The 22326-nt window shown below is 35.7% G+C and overlaps 1 protein-coding gene across 1 annotated transcript; it reads right to left on the reverse strand.

Annotated features, from left to right (window-relative positions):
• Window positions 1–5616: 5616 nt before the first annotated feature.
• On the reverse strand, window positions 5617–22086 carry LOC122808863 (protein S100-G-like). Its single transcript, XM_044079960.1, has 3 exons — window positions 21945–22086; window positions 14591–14755; window positions 5617–5846 (listed from the first exon to the last, which is right to left on the reverse strand). The coding sequence occupies exons 2-3, from the start codon at window positions 14732–14734 to the stop codon at window positions 5739–5741; spliced, it is 252 nt and encodes an 83-aa protein (XP_043935895.1). The 5' UTR covers window positions 14735–14755; window positions 21945–22086; the 3' UTR covers window positions 5617–5738.
• Between the last annotated feature and the right edge of the window lie 240 nt (window positions 22087–22326).

Here is a 22326-nt window from a genome sequence, read left to right on the forward strand (position 1 = left end):
ATTATAACACATAATGTTTCATCTTTAACAAAGGTGCTATAGAGCAACTATCATTTAACCCAGGGTATACTGTTGCTCTCAATTTAATTTGCCATCTAGTTTCCTTTAGATTTAAATTATCATTTGTCACTTTACCCTGCATGTCTTTTTGTATAGAATCTAATGCAAAGAATTTGAACCCATGTGTGTTATTCTTTTGAATATGTCTATATAGGGCATTGGTGGATGCCTCTAGCCTGATATCTCTCATATGATCGTAGATCCGATCCCTCAGTCTTCTAGAGGTCTTCCCTACATAAAAACCTGGGCATTGTTGACATAAAGTAACATATACCACATTCACTGAATTACAATTGCAATATAATCTAGTGGTATATGTGTAATTCTGAATTGTTACATGATCATTCACAAAAATGTGTGCACAGGACTTGCATGCACCACATTTGAATGTGCCAGTCCTTTTCTTTTGATTAACCTGAATGTTATTAGTAGCCCTTTCTAATATTTGCTTGAAGGTGATATCTTTTTTATATATCACCTTAGGTACTGTTCCTAACTTTTCCATCATATTTGGTTCAGATAAATAGATTATATTACAATTGTAATTCAGTGAATGTGGTATATGTTGCATTATGTCAACAATGCCCAGGTTTTTATGTAGGGAAGACCTCTAGAAGACTGAGAGATCGGATCTACGATCATATGAGAGATATCAGGCTAGAGGCATCCACCAATGCCCTATACAGTCATATTCAAAAGATTAACACACATGGGTTCAAATTCTTTGTATTAGATTCTAGACAAAAAGACATGCAGGGTAAAGTGACAAATAATCATTTAAATCTAAAGGAAACTAGATGGCAAATTAAATTGAGAGCAACAGTATACCCTGGGTTAAATGATAGTTGCTCTGTAGCACCTTTGTTAAAGATGAAACGTTATGTGATATAATTGGGAAAAGTATGTTCCCTTAAATTTTTATAAGAGTATGTAATTATTTAATTGACAATCACGTTTTGTAGGTATTTAAGTGCATTTGGATTGTATTTAATTGTTCTAAAGAAGTTGACCTAAGAGTGTGTAAAAAAGCGCTCAACAGTAACAACAATGTTTTTATGGTGGTTTTGTATCCTGGAAATTCATCCATTAAAGGATTTTTATTTTAACCAGCAGCATTCGGAAGTAACATGGACCAATTGCTTTTAGATTTTGGACTAGAATTCATCCAAAGGAAATTTCCACCCTCATGTAGGTTTTTGGCATCAAGTTAGCAACATTTTAAATCTTATTTTTCTAAACTAAGTCCCTCCCCCAACATCTATTTCATGGCTAGTTAAGATACCAAAGTCTCTTAAAATCTTTTCACCCTTGTACTTAGTGAAACAATAATACGATAAACAATTAAGTTATAACACCAATTCTAATTAATACCTTTCCTAGTAGGTTTGCTGAATCAATGCAAGAAACATTAAAACAAATTATCTTGATACCCTTCTTATAACCCTTCAGAGATAAGTTAACTGGAAGCTCAGATTCAAACCAGAATATCATCTATTCTGCCTCACCCTTCCCTATCCTTGTAATTAAAAATGAATGGTGAACTATGATCAATAACGGTTCTAGCAAAGCTTCCTAAAAAACCCTGCTAATTACCAGTATAAGCACAATTGAAATCAATCCGGTTAGAATAACAAAGTACCTAAAAACCTAGCAAATTCAGAATGATGAATTCATCAAAACACTACTTAAATCAAATAAGAAAAATCATCCACAAACCTTAAAAAGGAAGTAAATTCAAAACTGATAAAACACCAATTCTACTCCACTTCCAAATAAGAAAAACATTAAAACCAGCAGTACCCAATGCAGCCAAAATTTGTTAAGAAACACATAAATCAAAAAACCATCCAGTTCTGGCCCAACATTGACCTATAACTCAATCTCATTGTCTATATTTGTAGACAATACTCCAAAAAAACTTTCAAACTGGTTGAATAGCAATAAACTGTGTCATTGATCTAAAATATTTTAAATCAGGATTGCCAAAGTAATTCAAACGTCCAAGTCCATCCAATTTGAAAAAACCCGTGATAAAGAATTTAAAGCCCAGATTGATTTGATAAAAGCACTGTCCCGTAAACTTACAATGCTGCAGAAAAAGGAATTGGAAAATACCAAGGACACTCTGAACAGTGAAACAGTTGCACTGTTGAAATTGTGGTTGATTGCCTACCAAATAAACACTGGGACATTCAATGATTTGAGGAAAGTCAATTAGTTACACACAACTGGTAAGTGTGTGTTGACAACTAACATATTTTCCCTTTACCCATTGACAATGGGTAATGGAAGTCCCAACGGTTGAAAACAAAAAGAAAGATGTATTTCACTGGTACATCATCATTCCAAGAAAATTGGAATGGTGAAAGTGATTGTCAAAGCATCAAGGAAATGAACCAATTACACTGAAAGTACTGGAAATCTTAAAAAATTCCCACACAATAAATTGATGATGTGAACGCCTAGATGTTTATACCGAATAGTTAATTTAATCGAAGGGTGTCGTGTCCACACAAGGTTTTGTTTAGAAATGTTGCATAGAGTCCAAGATGTTTAATCATTAAATAAATGGAAAAGGATTACAAAAGCCTTTATGGTATTAAAAAATATTATTTAGCTATCCACATTCATAACATTTGCAAACTGATAAATAGCAGTGACAAAGCCTCTAGATACAGGTTAGAATAGACTATTTTACTTATAAGAATTGTTAATAAATTATAAAGGGTTCCATGATTTTAGGCATATATCTCATGTGAGTGATTAAACTCATGCAAAATCCAAAAGCATTGACAAAGGGTTTTTTTTTAGGGAAAAATGATTGGGCATTCGGTTTCCAGTTCCCACTATGAAATGGCAAATTGCAAAATCAAGAAAGGGGTTGGGCACAGCAAAAAATATGGGTTGAGAAGGCCCCTTTCCTCCACTTTGGTATTTGGATTGTTTTAAAGGTTCAGGGTGGGGGCCCAAAATTACTTTGAGGGCAAAGCCCCACTTTCTGGTTTACCTACTTATCCCCTTCTTAAATCGTTCGTCATTAACAAATATTGGATGTTCACTGTATTCTGTTCATCCGACCTTGCCCATCCCTTCTTCTTCTGTTGCCAGAAAAAGAAATTAAGTTATTTTCTGGCTTACTTTACTACCAGACCTGACTCCTCTAAGCTACTGCAAGGTGGGAAGAAAAACTAAGCCTAATGGCTGTCGCCAGTACCGAGGATAACTCATCGAAAACAACGTAATACCTCGAAATCTACCTCTGGTAAGGGACCAACTGACGTCTTTCCATGGCCTTCCATTAGATGTTATATGGTCCAGTTCTCCTTAATTGTTCAAGCAAAACATTAAAAACTAGTGAGTCCATTTTCCTGTTTTGAATATTAAACCTATTAATCGAAAAAATTTAAATTGTACTTTTAGCCTTTCTATTTAAAAAACAGTTTCGACATTGACATGTTTCAGCCCTCTGATCTCCCCTTGGTCTCAAAAGAAGTAAAGATAAAGTTCAGATAAACAGCAGGAACCTTCTTAAGTGTTTTTACATCTATGTTTGTGATCCTATTCGTGCCTGATGCTTTTGTATGATCAAACAGAAGAAGGTCAGTAAGCTCATCTTCACATATTAGTAATGTATTAATTCTACTTGAACTAGACATGTTACTGCTTTCAGTAACATAGATCAAAATGGTTAAAAAAGAATAATTTGGCAATCTCACTAACTTCCTTAATAACCCACTTTGCATTGTTAAAAAATTGACCTTGTACTAAAATGTCCCTGCATTTTTGGATATATTTGAAAAATGTCCTCCTATTGTCCTTCATATTTTGATTAAATGCTCATTGTATTTCTTTTGGCATGCTTGTTGAAGTGATTTACTTTTTTTTCAATAATTTTTACATCCCCACTGTCATTTTTTAAGAATGTTATCCCTTTGCTTACTCTGCCTTTTAGTTTCAGTACTAATACTTCCAATAGATATTTATAATGTATCTACTCCCAACCACAGGGCATTTCCAAGGTACTTGAATTCACAAATAAATTCTTCTGATAGTCCCACATGCTACTTATACTTCTTCAAAGACAGGAGCCTGTGATATATAACTTAGACATTCACTATCCTTTCTGTAGGTGGTTAACACAGATGTTTAACCCCAGAATTACTGCTCACAAGAGATAGCATCAGTGACCTTACAGGGAGCACCACAAAAGAATGATCACAGCTTTCCATATGACAGAAATCATACTCTAAATGTTCAGGTATACATGTGATGTCTAATGCATTGTTTTTATTCAATATTTTATTGATAATTCAATAATTACATTATACAGCAAAACCAATGAATTGTTTTACTAGCTGTCTGAGATTAGTCTTCACCAACGCATATGAGTACATTCTATCAACTTTTATTCTTTTACCAAAATGTTCCTAGGCAAAAAATAAATAAATAAATAAACACAACTTTTAGAGCAGGGAAAGGCTCACACACCCCAACACCCATTAACATGAATATACTAACTCCACAGTTGTACAACAGTGGGGATAAACTAAAACTCTGAGTGTCAGCATATGATGGTCTTCTACAAACAGAGATCCTGTTGTGCCTAACAACAGTGGGAAAGCTTCCTACAAAATTGCATAACTCAACAAAACATAATTAACAAAAAAAATACAAATGATAAAACACACCATGGCAAAATGTTGAGAAGTCAACAAGAATATGAGATAATTATTTTCAAATGTCTGAGAGAGGAATCATAAGAACACTGTGAGATGCACAAATATATGGAAACATGGACCATTTAGCTGTATAAGAATATGCAAATAAATTTGTATACTGATCCCATTATTGCTACTGGGTCTATATTAGATCACCGAATGCTTAAAAAAGTGAACGGTGATTAATCAACCCTATGTAAGCGAAAGCTTACAATTTCAAAGTGTCAGAACAGCGTTTTTTTTTTTTCCTAGGGAAAAAATTGCTCTTCCAACAAAAAAATAAAATAAAATACTTTAAACATTACATTAAGTGGGGGGCTTTGCCCCCCACACCCTATCCGATGTGGGGGGCTGTGCCACCCACACCCTCCATACTTAAATATACCAACTCTGAGACTGCACTACAGTGCCAAAACTGGCAAAGTAATGAAGTGGCCAAGCAAATTCTTTCCCAGGAAAGAATTCTCTTAAAAGCCGCTTTGATATTTTGTTGTTTCAGGCTTTTGAGTTCGACCAAGACACATTCGAAAGAATGCGTCTTCGGTCTTCTAATAAGGAACCTTGCTAGCATATCGCTGGAATGGTTATGTGAAGAAGATTGTTTCTAAAAGCAAGGTGTTCCAGTGAGATGGTCTGTAAATTATAAAGTTGTATTGTACTTTTTCCAGTTTAGTTGAAAATAAATAACATAGTATTGGCCTATTAAATATTTTAAAGTAGAAAAGTTCAGTTGGACAATGGATAAATTGCTGTGGAGCACCTTCTAAGGGTACTGGTGTTAAAACAATATACATTGTTGAGAAGAATTTCCAAGATACAATAAAATGAAACTCTGGGAAATGTTTTACTTATTCCATTTATTAAATATTTTATATACAGTTGTATGCAATGTATCCATGTATGTAACACATATAAATTATGTTTACAGCTTGTTTTGCAACTCTTTGTATCAAAATATTGTTAGCATTTTGCAATGAAATTTCCTATGCATTTGCCAAATTCTGTCTTGTCCAGTTCACCACTGCAGTCCTTATCCAACTTAGCCATCATTTCTTTCAGGTTTTGCCCCTAAAAACAACAAAGCATATCCAAAAATAAATATAAAATATATTTTAGTGAATGATATCTTTGTGACAAATTGTAAATATCATAAAATCATCCATTTCATCAGTTGTGTGCAAAGATTATTATTTGACATCACCTTTGCTACGATCCAGCTTTATTCATTTACCTTATTGTGTACATTATCAAATATGGCAACATAATATATTGCTCAATCTGCACTTCTGCACTGTGGTCTATTTTCTATACAGGATTATGGTATCATCCTCATTAAAATGCAAGGATCCAATGTTTTTCTTCTTCTAACAATGTAAGCAGTCTTTAGTTCATCTTTAAAATTATATAATTTCTACATGATTTTACTGAAACACATCTATATGTTCACATTTCAATGTCTCTATCCCAAGTATAGTTGTATGACATATACATAAGGATGGCATAATGGCATCATAGTTAAAGAGTTTACCTTACAGACACAAGGTGCAGGGTTTGATTTTCATATGGAATAATTGGCTAAGTTTAAAACGGTCCATAAGTGCAGTTAGCATAGTATTAATTTATAAACCTATCTATTTATGAACCTAGGTATCTTAACTCTATATACAGTGTACAGATGGTGAGTATTCCAGGCTCTTATTAAAACAAGTATCTAAGTTTTAACTTTACATCTAACACTTACAAACAAGTATACCTGAACCCATGTACAATGTTTTACACAGACCCCTTAATGTCATTGACATTAGTAGACACATTTGGTATGCAACATAAACAATCAATGTAGTCTAAGCTAGTTTCAGAGATTAATATACTAACTAAAACATAATAATCATGACTAAATACAAAACTTCAAGCATGAATGTAGAGTTGTAGCTGATCATTGTCTTCTTAGCAAATGAGTTTTTAACTGCATAGTATTGTTTGTCTAAAAATATGACTAGCAAGCTTGTGCAAGTTCATGCACATTAAATACTAAGTTGTGGAAGGGATACCCAAAGCTAGAAATACAGGCATTTGTATGGACTGCTAAATCCTAGGAATGTTAACTGCAACTTGTTTGGTAGTTGCAATACAATATTTCCATTTACAGTACTAAATTATTTCTTTAGAGTTTTACTTACATAAATACAAAATATACCACATGCTTAAGTTTATTTATGAGACTTGTTTGACACTTGCTGATTAATCTGACCGTTAGGCAGGAAACTTGCATGATGGAAGTACTTTAGTTATAGAGATGTAAAATTTGTCACCCTATTACCAGAATCATTTTCATTTCATCTTATGGTATATTAAACAAACCACTAAATGAAACTAACATTGATAAAAATGATTAAGTTCAGCTGTGTTGCTGCAGATAGGGTTTGTTTTTTACTTCCAGAACAATTTGTAAGAAAACACTTTGAATGTCTAGACAAAAAATACCTATAGCAGAAAATTGTATTATGAAATTAAACCATGTGCTGCTTTATGAAAGTTAGTATGTCTGCTACTTTTCCATTCTGCAAGATGTAGTTAAGTAATTGGGATTGACTAATGAGGTCTGTTACCAATGAAAGCAGTAGTATTTTCTTCTTATCATTGCCAAGTTTGACAACAAAGACTTTGGCGAGAATGACAAGTTCAAAATACTCTGCTTCATGAAGGAGTCAGTTTTGGCCAGTGTTGCTACAGGCTGGGATTTAACATTACTGACAAACAGCAATCTTTGAGTTAGGTATATTAAGCCTAGTCTGTGGTATGGGGAAAAGGACATCAAGACTGAAGCTTTTCATAAAATAAAATATCCTAATGCCTTTACCCATTCACTTATCTGCAATAGTTTACCCTCACAGAGACATTGAATAGGACATTAATAAGTGTCATATAGTCAGCGAAATTAGTGCAGATAACAATAGCTCATCTCTACAATTTGTCTGAACTTTTTTCACAAGACTTTTTTTTAAGATTGTTGAACACATAGCAGATAATTCAGGTGATACACAAAATGGCAAATAAATATTAGCAAAATAATATAGATCAGACAATCTGAAAAATGACAAAAATATCCCACAAAACTGAAGGGATTTGACATATTTAACAGATTGCCCAGCCTTAACGTTGGTTACAAAGAAGAGCGATATGGGGGTCAGGCCCCACTGGAATATTGGGAGCTTTTTCCCATGAAAAGAATGGTTTTGCTGATTCATTAAAATATTTTGTTCTTTGACCTGATTTTGCAGTGTTATATAAAACCTTTACCTGCATATCATACTCATATGCAGATCCCAAAAATCTGACTTTTGGAATTTTTAAAATCACTACATGAATGGAGATGAAAATAACTTTCTGATGACGATTTCTAGTTACCACATTTCATATATAAAAACACTTCTCTTTATTGTTATTTTCAGTCTCATAAGTCTGTCATTTAGAATTTTGGGACTCAAATATGGATATAAACCTTCTTTCTAAAACTTCAGTTTTGATTGTGGGTAAAGAAATACATATATGAATAAGATGAATATATTTCCAGCTATAGTATGTTCATCCACTTCTCAAACAAATAAGGGATCACCAAGACAGCAAGCACAGTATTAGGAAGTTTCAGAATTGTCTTCCTATTATAGAAACACATGTACTACAGTTCAAAGTCTTGTTAAAAATTATTTAATATGTCCTATAATCTAAAGTTTCACCTTGTCTTTCCCAGATACTCAAACATGATGTCATTGGATAATTAACCTAATTTACCTCAAAACTTAAAACAAAAGCTGAATTCATGTTATACATAACTATATCCAGCAACAGGCAACAGGTTCTGGAATTTATGCATATGTTCAAATCCAAAGAACATATCCTGTTATCTTCCTCACTGATAAACAGGCAAAAATGAAACTATTAGTTTTCAGCTAACAGATAAAGACAGCTGCATTTACTGATCTGCAAGATATGAGTACTGCACATATTACTACGTTATAATTAATTATGCAGTTATTACACCTAGATGATAGCCACACACTCATTCCCTGTTAAATATAAACATCTGCTTCCCCTGGCTTTTTTCTCATTTAGTACACTTTATTTTTTTGGCAGGGAACTTGCTATCTCCTTCAGTCCTTCCAGTCCTGGTAATAACTTTGCAGTTCTTTCCATTCCTCTCCATTATATACTTCCCTCCATGCTGGATCCCAGCTAAACAGCACATTCCATATCAAAACTTCTCCCTGGGAAGTCCAGGCTCATAGCTGCAATAGAAAGTACCTTCTTCATCTGCTAGATCCTTCAGAGGCTAAGGGAGAACAAGTAACAGTGAGAAAGGCTGATTTTGCCCTCATATTTCTTGATCTGGCTGAACCTTTCTGTGATTAACCAACTGCATAATACAGTCAATGCCACCTTTTCATGTTATTCATTGCAGAGCACAAAGCTAAACATAACCATTTCGGAAGGAAAATTGCTGTGTTGAATGCATTCTTTCCCATACCATGATGACCTTCCCTCATTTCAGAACTATCACAGAACCAAGGCCATGTTCACTGCACACATTTCCCCAGCTCTTCATCGGGCATAAAAAATTGGTAAGCAGCTAGCATGAAGTAATAAGATCTTAACAAGCAGCTTATTGTAGCCCAGGGTTTGTTTCCATCATTCTTCATTATCCTAGTGTAGGACTCTGCGCAAATCATTTAACTAATGTTTCCTGGATGAGTCTGAAAATGATCCACGTGGATCGGTGATCTGACCTGCTTAATAAATAAGTTAATTACTTCACTAGTTATTTACAATCTCAGAATTCTTCACTCTACACTATGTATGGAATGATCGTTTACTTATCTTAATTACAGGAAACTGACTCACACCCATCATCAAGATTCGTTGCAGATTTAAAAGCCTGACTTCGCTTAGAAGTCATATTGCCGTTCTGTTTGAAGGCAGTTTAGGTATAGTTATTTTCTGCCTTAGCAGAAAACTGATCATGTGTGTCAGATAACTTGATATCCCTCTCCATAATCCACTTCCTATTTATGTGACTCTGAAGTCATATAGTTAAGGCATTTTATACTCTTCCTACAGTCCTGTTCTGAACCTAAATTTTAATAATAAATCATTTATTTTCCTTGCTTATTCTGTTGACCATCTGGATGAACACATGCCTACCACAGTACTAAATGATTAGATCAGATTCACAACTTATTTTTCAAACACAGAACAACAATTTCCATGTTCTATCTGTTGTACTTCCTAGACCAATATTTCTGTTACTCAATGGTATTGCATATAGAACTTTTAACAAGGCAGCATAGGGTTTGTTGTTTAAATAACAACTACAAGTGCTGCATCTCTAGATAAACATGGAGGATCCTGAATTCCAGTCCAGCTGATTCATCGTGATTGGCAGCACTTTAACAAGCTTAGGATTTTGTAAGGCTAATGTAGGGATCCAATATGTCAAAACAAAAAAAGACCTCATAGGCCTATGTAGGTAGCTGCAGGGATGACCACTGAAGGTAGTTGCTACACCAAATTTTCCAAGTTACCGCATATGAAGATCGCTGCTGAATCTTACACATCATAGGGAGTTTGTATAGCATCCATCAGCCATATCTGAATATTAATGCATATATCTCATTCTTTTTCCAGGTTCCAATGACAGCAAGATGGAAATACATCCTACTGCCTGTGCTATCTTCTGTTTCTGAATTCACATGGAATGTCTAACTCATCCAGAATGATAATCTCCTGAAAGAAATTATATGTGTTGACATTATTTACAGTTTATAGTTTGGTTTTGTCAAAGGAAGGTCATGCTTACTGAGCCTAGTGAACGTCTTTGAAAAGGTCACTAAGGCAATAGATGAGAGGAAATCATCGCATACTGCTTACCTAAATCTGATTAGAACATTTGATATAATACCCTACTCAGGCATTGTCAACAAACTTATAGAATTATGCATAAACTTATTTATAACATGCTGGATAGCTGGCTGGCTCATGGGTAGGGCCCAAGAAGTTAGGATCAATGAAGCCACCGCCACAAAGAGTTTGGTCACCAGTGGCGTCTCTCACTGCTGTGTCCTGGGCTCGCTCCTCTTTTGTATCTACTTCTTAGAGGTCTAACCCAATCTCAAAGGTCTCTAGCTGACCAAGTTTGCAGCTGATTGCAAACTGGGAGCAGTCATTGAATCACCAAAAAACAAGAATACCCTTCATGAAGGTCTAACACAGATACACATTTCATGCCAAACAGTGGCTTAAAACTCAGTTTCAAGAAATGCATTATAGTACCTTTTGGGAAGTCAGCCACCCCAGGTAACTACATAATCAATAAAACACCACTGAAAGTTGATTCACTAGTTAGAGATCTGGAAACATATGTAGATATTAACCCAGCCTTCAACCAACATGTGTTCAAGGTAGTAAGAAAATCCTTCTATGTTGCTCAATTTGTAAGTAAGGGCATGGTATCTAGGTCAAGAAAGGTCATTGCACTACTGTACTTGGCTATCACCAGACCCACGGTAGAGTATAATACCCTCTTTGGTATGTATCTGACAAGACACATGCAGCAACTGGAACACCCACAAAGGTTCCTTACAAAACGAATTCAGGAAATAAACACAATGTCCTGCATTGATAGACTCAAAGCTGTATCTCCTTAATCGGTATCATACATACATCTGAGTGGTGATCTTTGCCAGGCATACAAGGAATCCTTGATCCCTGTTTTGATGAAACTTTTGCACATATGCAAAACAAACAGCATCAGGACTACTACATCAAAAGACCTAAATTTTCCTTCTAACATGAATAGGATACATTGGGGGGACAGATATGTTTCTCAGAGAATTCCCTTTCTCTGGAATTGGATACCCATCCATGTGAAGCAGTGTTCATCCCTATCTCTATTTAAAGTAACATGGGCCAATGAATAGGTAATAATTCACCCCTGGTCTGGTGACTATGTCTCTGATGGACAGAGGTAGTCAGTAAATCACCCCCTATATAAATCAAATTTGTGGGTTACATTTAGGTTGCATGGTTAGACTTAGAAGGGACTTAGTAGTCATTGACCTAGTACACACCTATGAACTTTTTTTTGCATAAGTTGAATTGAGGTAGTGCAGCTTTTGGGTGATTGACTTCACTGCATCGGATGGGCAATACTCAAATGAATCTGGCTGAAAGTCACTTTCAGTAAATGTTAACTTATCACATTTTCCACTTTTGTGAGACAATGGAGTTGGTATTTATAAGGTGAGGGTCCACCCCTACACACTAAGAGTACTAGGGGAGGCCTTGCCACTACCAAAAAAATCTTATTTTGTATTTCATTGAAAGTGGCTTTAGCAAACCTTATTCACAGTTTTCTTCATCTGAAATTGTTTTACTCAGTGGATTGTCATGATTTCCCTTAAGAGTAAGTCATTTTAAGCAAGGGGCAAAGGAGGAAATTTCACTGCATGGTGAGTGTGAGGTCTTGGCCTCCATCTGACCGAGAGCATTATAGTCTGCATTTTTCCACTGACGGGCTCTACCACTGTGTTGTTCTCTGTAAAGCATGCAGTATTCCAGATGGCAGACAAATACTTCTGTTTAATAGTATTATGTATGGCAGCCTCATCCTTCCACTTTTTATTAGACTCGTCTGTCTGATATCTGTGATACGGTACTGCATCCATGATGGCACATCCACTGCCTCACTTTCTACAAGTTATTGATACTATTAGCTAAATAAGGATCAGTAATGTGATTAGAACTAAATCAGTGCATGACTGATTGAATCTGTTTTTTTCCCTCCAAAGCACTGCCTCTCCTGAAGAAAAGCATTCTAGAGAAAACCAAATAAAATCATAAGTTTTATATGGGGAAAGTCACCCAGATTCCTTTTAATCACTAGTAATGAGTATAGTCATCTCTGAAGTCACCACCAGTTGGAGAAAGAAACATTTCTTCTGAGCTGTGGTGAACTCTGAGTTCCTATCCAAATCAGGAAAACTACAGTTCCCTGCAGTATCTGACGACTGTTTTTTCACAATCATTTATGCTTCACAATGTGAGCTTCACAACAACAGGCTTGTACCTTGTTAGTCTGGAATTTCCAGCCGCAGGGTGACCTGGGTAAGCTTTTCGATTATATCACATGAATATTCTGTATGTTAATGCCATTCACTAGGGGATTTCCATTTTGTATTGGAGACAGTCCGAATATGTACATTAATACATGGGCAGGGTTGTGATACAATATGTGCACTGACATACAGTTCTTTTAAATGTTGCTACTTTTTAGTACTTTAAGTACACTTTATGATTTTTATTGGCTGTAATAATAATGATTCAAACTATATAGGCTTATGCAGCCACTAATCCATAACATGGGTTCATTCAGAGCTTTCCTACCAATCTCACTACCATCCCTAGTACTGAAACTGGCAATGCAGTTTGTATAGTGATGCAGGAAGTATTTTGTGCACAGAAAATGAGGACTTATAGCAATGCCACAAGTCATGGCTTGCATTTCTTCATTTGTTACACAAACCAGACCCCAAACTATTTTATTTCTGTCTTTTTATTCTATGTTAAAATACTGCTTTTCCTCAACTATAGAGAAATCTGATAACTGAGTTTCTACTGACTAGGACTTTAGGTAGTTTTTGTGATACTTTTTAGTCATTCAGGCAATTTACTTTTTATATATTTTAGCAGACCAGTAAATGCTGTCTTTGTTGTTTCATGCTTTAGTTTTAATTTATATTTACATAAATTCAGACATAACTCATTGCATTTTGCTTGCAAACCCATTTTCATATATATATATATATATATATATATATATATATATATATATATATATATATATATATATATATATATATATATATATATATATATATATATATATATATCGATGCAGTACTAAGCATACGCAGATAAACAACCTACTGCATGCAAAAACCTAAACCAAAAAAAAACATAAAAAGCAATGTTTTTTTGCAGGGGGCAAACTCTCATGCACCCCACACCCCCTGCTAATTATATATACTAACTATGACATCTCACAAACTTAGCAAAGAGGAATATTTTCAAGCCCTGAGAATTGTGCAGTCTCACACACCTGTTGACCATCTCACACACGTCAATATGTATAGAATGATGTCAGTGATTTTAAATTTCTGCAAGGAAAAATGCATAAATAAAATAAAATAACTTAAAAGGTGCATTAAAACTCCATGAATATAGATGAAAATTATTCTTTTTCCTTACAGATTATTAGAAGAGTTGTCTGCTACAAGCTTGCCAAAAATACAAACCAATGTATTTAGGTTACATTAATATTTTCTACTGTCTGTCCAACTCACAAGTACCTCAACAACAACAGAAGATGCACTTGCGTAGGAGAGACCACAAGAAACACGTTCGGCAATGTTGATGGCGGTGGGTGAGGGATGATAACTTACTATTACTATACAAAAATAAAAAAGTGAGTGAGACAATTACTGGAAGTGAGATTTTTGTCTCCTTATAGCAGTTACATCACTGTTAGGTAGGAGTAGATGCTGAAAAAAAGAGAACACAACAATAAAAGATCATACTTAAGCCTGGACAAAAGAGTGGGTTTGTGCCATGTAAATGGTGTCTGAATCTGCAAGTGGCAAGTCAATGAGAAAGTATCGATTTGTGCATCATTCTAATGTACTTATTGGGAAAATTAAATGAAATATTCCTTAGAAAAGAACATGCTTTCTGACAAGACTTCTGCAGTAGTAACTTACCTTAGCAATGTTTGGGAAATTGGTATTAATCATTTCCTCAAATTCATTATAATTCATTGTCTTACTGTCTCCATCTTTAGCAGCACATATATCAAAGATTTTTCCAAGCTCTTTAATGTGTGTTTCTGCTGCTGTTCTTGACATTCTGCCTCCTTTGTTTTCAACCTGGAAATAAAGAATATAGCAGCATATATTACAAAGTTGTTATAAGATCATAGAATCATAAGAAAAACAGGCAATTGAGTCAGAAGACCATTTATTTCTTGCCAATGCCTTTCCTCCCGCTGTACTTCCCCATCTCAAGAAGGGCACAGCAGTTCAGTCCCAAAGTAAATTTATGGGTCCCCCTACAGTCACCCAGCTTTATGTGAAGGATGCCAGCATATCACTTTGTTTAGCTTGCAGAAGAAGTTTGTTCCAGAGGTGGAATACATCTTGGGTAATTTGTCTCTCCAGCGCATTTTACTTATTTGCTGGTGAGATGAGCACTTTCACGGATTCCTTGTTAACTGTTCATTGCTTACTCTTGGTACATTCTGAGTTTTAGCTGAACATACAAGATAATGAAATGCAGCTACTAGAGCTGCTGTACATTGAGTTTGCAATAGTAACAGCAATATGGGGACACAATACAGAACTGTAATGTTCCACAGTTAACTCACACCCTGAATCAGGCACACAGCAATATGGGGATACAATACAGAACTGTAATGTTCCACAGTTAACCCACACCCTGAATCAGGAACACAGCAATATGGGGACACAATACAGAACTGTAATGTTCCACAGTTAACTCACACCCTGAATCAGGAACACAGCAATATGGGGACATGATACAGAACTGTAATGTTCCACAGTTAACCCACACCCTGAATCAGGAACACAGCAATATGGGGACATGATACAGAACTGTAATGTTCCACAGTTAACTCACACCCTGAATCAGGAACACAGCAATATGGGGACACAATACAGAACTGTAATGTTCCACAGTTAACCCACACCCTGAATCAGGAACACAGCAATATGGGGACACAATACAGAACTGTAATGTTCCACAGTTAACCCACACCCTGAATCAGGAACACAGCAATATGGGGACACAATACAGAACTGTAATGTTCCACAGTTAACCCACACCCTGAATCAGGAACACAGCAATATGGGGACACAATACAGAACTGTAATGTTCCACAGTTAACCCACACCCTGAATCAGGAACACAGCAATATGGGGACACAATACAGAACTGTAATGTTCTACAGTTAACCCACACCCTGAATCAGGAACACAGCAATATGGGGATACAATGCAGAGCTGTAATGTTCCAGAGTTAACCCACACCCTGAATCAGGAACACAGCAATATGGGGATACAATACAGAGCTGAATGTTCCACAGTTAACCCACACCCTGAATCAGGAACACAGCAATATGGGGATACAATGCAGAGCTGTAATGTTCCACAGTTAACCCACACCCTGAATCAGGAACACAGCAATATGGGGATACAATGCAGAGCTGTAATGTTCCACAGTTAACCCACACCCTGAATCAGGAACACAGCAATATGGGGACACAATACAGAACTGTAATGTTCCACAGTTAACCCACACCCTGAATCAGGAACACAGCAATATGGGGACACAATACAGAACTGTAATGTTCTACAGTTAACCCACACCCTGAATCAGGAACACAGCAATATGGGGATACAATGCAGAGCTGTAATTTTCCACAGTTAACCCACACCCTGAATCAGGAACACAGCAATATGGGGACACAATACAGAACTGTAATGTTCCACAGTTAACCTACACCCTGAATCAGGAACACAGCAATATGGGGACACAATACAGAACTGTAATGTTCCACAGTTAACCCACACCCTGAATCAGGAACACAGCAATATGGGGATACAATGCAGAGCTGTAATGTTCCACAGTTAACCCACACCCTGAATCAGGAACACAGCAATATGGGGACACAATACAGAACTGTAATGTTCCACAGTTAACCCACACCCTGAATCAGGAACACAGCAATATGGGGATACAATGCAGAGCTGTAATGTTCCACAGTTAACCCACACCCTGAATCAGGAACACAGCAATATGGGGACACAATACAGAGCTGTAATTTTCCACAGTTAACCCACACCCTGAATCAGGAGCACAGCAATATGGGGATACAATGCAGAGCTGTAATGTTCCACAGTTAACCCACACCCTGAATCAGGAACACAGCAATATGGGGATACAATGCAGAGTCTGTAATGTTCCACAGTTAACCCACACCCTGACTCAGGAACACAACAATATGGGGACACAATACAGAACTGTAATGTTCCACAGTTAACCCACACCCTGAATCAGAAACACAGCAATATGGGGACACAATACAGAACTGTAATGTTCCACAGTTAACCCACACCCTGAATCAGGAACACAGCAATATGGGGACACAATACAGAACTGCAATGTTCCACAGTTAACTCACACCCTGAATCAGGAACACAGCAATATGGGGACACAATGCAGAGCTGTAATATTCCACAGTTAACCCACACCCTGAATCAGGAACACAGCAATATGGGGACATAATACAGAACTGCAATGTACCACAGTTAACTCACACCCTGAATCAAGAACACAGCAATATGGGGACACAATACAGAACTGTAATGTTCACAGTTAACCCACACCCTGGATCAGGAACACAGCAATATGGGGACACAATACAGAACTGTAATGTTCCACAGTTAACTCACACCCTGAATCAGGAACACAGCAATATGGGGACACAATACAGAACTGTAATGTTCCACAGTTAACTCACACCCTGAATCAGGAACACAGACGTCTCTTATTCTTCTCCTCTTGCTGGCTTCTTAAATGATTCAGGAAATAAGGAGTGAGAACCAATTTTAGTGAATCTAACAAGATACTAGAAAAAAGTTTCAGAGACTTTCTTGCTGCAAATTCTAAATTTCATTGCTAATATAGGACATTACAGCAAACTTTGCATTTCTTCTGTCATTAGAGTGCTTCCTCTGATGTGCAGCTTTAAAATTAAAAAGCCTTTGATATAATTTCATCCAGCCAATCATACTACTTTCTGAATTAGAAAAAAATGAAAATAAAACATTAATCTGACTTAAAAAGACACACAAAATTTGAACTTAAAAAGTAAGTAACTTACAAAACATTATATGCTCACCAGTATTATACTGGAAAGTGAGATATGATTACAATTTAAGGTACACTTTCCTTAATGCAATTTTTGCCCTCATTCCTGAACTATTCAGATGACCATTTGTATCACATTCTGTCCAATGCCATTTTCTGGTCTAAATATTTTCATAACAGAGAAATGAGTTCTGATGGCTGGAAGAAACAATATATTGTTGGCATGGTGTCATTTTCTTATTAGACTCCTAGATTCAATGATACACAGGGCTGGTGCAGTGACCCCAACACATCCTAAAATGGTTCCCATAACAAAATCACACTTAACTTTTAGGCAGGCCCTGATGAATGTTCTTTAATAGCCACTGAGGGTGGTACTGCAGCAGGAGTAGAGAAAACCTCTGATCTCGCCCCGAGAAAGATAAGCAAGGAAAATGATTAATTTCCTGTTTAGCTATGGATATCTCTCTAACACCAAGTATGTTCCTCTTTATTTATTTATTTATTTATTTATTTATTTATACATTTGTTAACTTGGTAAGTGTGCTGCTCAACAGACACCTTTGAGGCACAATTCCAGCCAGCTAGTGAAGAAAAGCAATATTATTGTACAATGAAGGTAACAAATGAGTAATAAAATAGCAATAGAATTGGTATAAGTCAGACTGTGAATTAGTAAGAGTAACATGTAAGTGAAATAACACAACATCTAGCAAGAGAATACCAGTTAACATCAACACTGGCAAACTGCATTAGTATAAGTCAAACTAGAAGTCAGTAAGAGTAACATTTAAGTGAAGTAGTGCAATATCTCAGTACAATATTCATCAAGGACAGATAATTTGGGCTTAAAAGGTAGAGTATATTAGGTTAGAAATAGAGATTAAGTAAAAAGGTTGAAGTGAGAACCAAGACCAGAGTATCTTAGAAAAATTCCTTGATCCTGTGTCAATGGCTATGCCATTACCTTTTAGGAGAACTGCCCACATAGATAAAAAGTAAATTTAAATCACAACAATCCTACATTTATGTAGTTTTCTGTGTGTTTTGACCTCTTCTGGAAGAAGTAACAATGGCTCATGACCATGACTGAACTAACTCGGAAATGGATGAGCTCTATAAACAAATTTTCCTTACAAATAAGCAATACACTTTAAGAAAGAGATAGACAAACTAACCTTATGTATGAGATTTTATATGTCCATGTGTAGTGCTGTTTTATCATTACTAACCCTTTAAATCTGTCATAATTCTGTATTACATAGCCAGTAGGTTTACCCACAAATGCTTGTCAGTCTATCTTCTCTATGTATTCTAATTTTAGTTAAAGTGTCTGAGGAAGGCCTCTGAGGTTGTATACCTTCAGATGAGGAAACATAAAAAATGCACACTTGCTGCACTGAAGCAAAGAGCAGGAAAGTTGACAGCAATAAAATGGAACTAAAATGGAACTAAAAAAAAAAACATTATGAATAAAGGCCATCTGTAGATCACACCCCAGTTAGAGAATGAATGTTCTCCAGCAGGGTATTAATGTACAAGTAATGCCTGCTGAAAAATGAGTCCCACCACTTCAGGGCACCATATCAAGTCCCCGTGAAGCTCGGACAGAAAAAAACTAATGGACGTCATTATTTCACACTTGCTAAACAGAGCTTCTGCTGTTCAGCGAGTGTAAAAAGTAAAAAAAAAAGAGAAAAGAAAATTTAAAAAAATGTGTGTGTGTGTGTGTGTGTGTGTGTGTGTGTGTGTGTGTGTGTGTGTGTGTGTGTGTGTATGTTTATGTCTGTGTGTGTATGCATGCTTGTGAGTGAAAGCAAGATGGATCGAGCCATTATTTTACACTCACCAAGCAGCACTTTTGCCGTTTACCAAGTGTAAAAAAAATAAACAGAAAAAAGTGCAGGTGTATGACTGTGTTTATGTTTCTGTCTACATGTGTGAGTGAATGGGTGCATGAAAGCAGAAGAGACTGTGTGTGTATATATGTATGTGTGTGAATGCAGACGAGACTGTGTGTATGAGAGAAAGAGAGAGAACAGTGAGACTGATTGAGCCATTAATTTATACTCTCTAAGAAAAGAAACTTTAACTAACAGTGTGTGTGTGTGTGTGTGTGTGTGTGTGTGTGTGTGTGTGTGTGTGTGTGTGTGTGTGTGTGTGTGTGTGTGTGTGTGTGTCTGTGAGTGAGACTGTATGTGTGTATGAAACAGAAGAGATAACTACATATATATATATATATATATATATATATATATATATATATATATATATATATATATATGTGTGTGTGTGTGTGTGGAGTGCTGTTTTATCATTACTGACCTTTTAAATCTGTTATAATTCTGTATTACATGGCCAGTAGGTTGACCCACAAGTGCTTGTCAGTCTATCTTCTCTATGTATTCTAATTTTAGTTAAAGTGTTTGAGGAGGGCCTCCGAGATTGTATACCTTCAGAGAAGGAAACATAAAAAAAAAATGCACACTTGCTACACTGAAGCAAAGAGGAGGAGGGCAGACAGCAATGAAATGGAACTTAAAAAAAAAAGAAAAACATTATGAATAAAGGCTCACTCAGTGAAATGGCCACTGTATGCTGCTATTTAAAGTAGACTCTGTATTACTGTTTTCTTAGAGAATGGATGATCTGTAGATCGCAGCCCAATTGGAGAACGGGTATTAACATTCAAGTAATGCCACTGAAAAATGAGTCCACCATTTTAGGGCAGCATATCAAGCTGTAGTGGAGCTCGGACAGAAAAAACTAACAGCTGTTATTATTTCACGCTTGCTAAGCAGCGCTTCTGCTGTTCAGCGAGTGTAAAATGTAAAAAAAAAAAATGAAAATTAGAAAAAGTGTGTGTGTGTGTGTGTGTGTGTGTGTGTGTGTGTGTGTGTGTGTGTGTGTGTGTGTGTGTGTGTGTGTGTGTGTGTGTGTGTGTGAGTGAAAACGAGATCGACTGAGCCATCACTTTATAATCGCTAAGCAGCGATTTTGCTGTTTAGCAAGTGTAAAAAATAAACAGAAAAAAGTTTATGTATGTGTATGTGTGTTTATATTTCTGTCTGCATGTGTGAGTGAATGCGTACATGAAAGCAGATTTGACTGTGTGCTTATATGTATGTGTGTGAAAGCAGAAGAGACTATGTGTGAGAGAGAGAGAGAGAGAGAGAAAGAACAGTGACATTGTTTGATCCATTATTTTACACTCGCTAAGCAGTGCTTTTGTTGTTTAGCGAGTGCAAAGTAAAAAAGAAAAGCAACTTTAAATAACAAAGTGTGTGTGTGTGTGTGTGTGTGTGTGTGTGTGTGTGTGTGTGTGTGTGTGTGTGTGTGTGTGTGTGTGTGTGTGTGTGCATATGTCTGTGAGTCAGAGTGCATATGTGTATGAAAGCAGAAGAGATAGCTATATATATATATATATATATATATATATATATATATATATATATATTTATGTAGATGTAGCTATAGATATAGATATAGATATAAATACATAGATAAAATTATGTTACACAACAGATATACATATAATATTTATCCTGACTTTGCTGGTTAATGGTTTCAAAGAAGCACCATCAGTAACAGAATTCACATGTACACACTTGTCAGACTATCAAAATAAGGGTGAAGCAGTCAAATTAGAACTTCAAAAAAAAATCCATAAATAACATGTTTGTTACCAGTTTACACTGTAGAACTTATTTATGCTTTAGCACTCAGCATGAAGATGAAAACATACACACTGCATCTTCTGAGTCAAAATAATTACTCCACAAAACAATTTTGTCCTACACTTTATAAATCTACTCTAATTTATAAATTGTTCTACTATTTCACAGCATGTTGCCATTCACATATAGTTACAGTGATAGTCTACCAAATTCTGAGTAACCAGTACAATAAATAACAGAAAAATTAGTATTCAAAAAAGAGGAAATACAATAATTTTTGTTTTTCTCAAGCTATATCATAAATTCAGAAAATAACTTACATAAACTAATGTTAGCTATCTGTCCTGCTTGTTTTAATTATTAATATTTGGGTTCCAGTCATTTAATTTCAAATTATTCTAAACTGTGAATAATCAATTTCAGAACTAAACGTGCACCTTAGGTGTAAAATTAAATAAGAACAAATAAGTTATTGTTTTCTTATCCTTACCTGTATAGTGCGTTAATGATTTTCACACACCCAGTAAAGAAACCCTTCAACTCTGCCCTTTTTATAGACAGAAAAAGGAGCATATGAGGGTGTGATAAAAATGTTTTGATGCCAAATAATCTGTGATAATGATCATTTAGGAGTCATTACTACTTGGGTGTTTCCTATTGGAGCATCTGTATGTTATATTCTGATGACAGCATCACTTCATTCAAGATGGATTTTTTAAACACTCAGCATTTTTTAATAACTCTTGTTTTTTTTTTTTCTAGTTCATGTTTATGCTCCTTATCTGGTGGAAAAACTGTCTCAGATAGGTAATCAGGGCTGAGTAGCTGATAGGTAGCTATGGAAGATGTATGTCAGGAGGGCTTAAATATCA

Source organism: Protopterus annectens, chromosome 8.part0 (genome assembly GCF_019279795.1).
Source record: "Protopterus annectens isolate FY-2018-M chromosome 8.part0, PAN1.0, whole genome shotgun sequence".
Classification (NCBI taxonomy): domain Eukaryota; kingdom Metazoa; phylum Chordata; order Ceratodontiformes; family Protopteridae; genus Protopterus; species Protopterus annectens.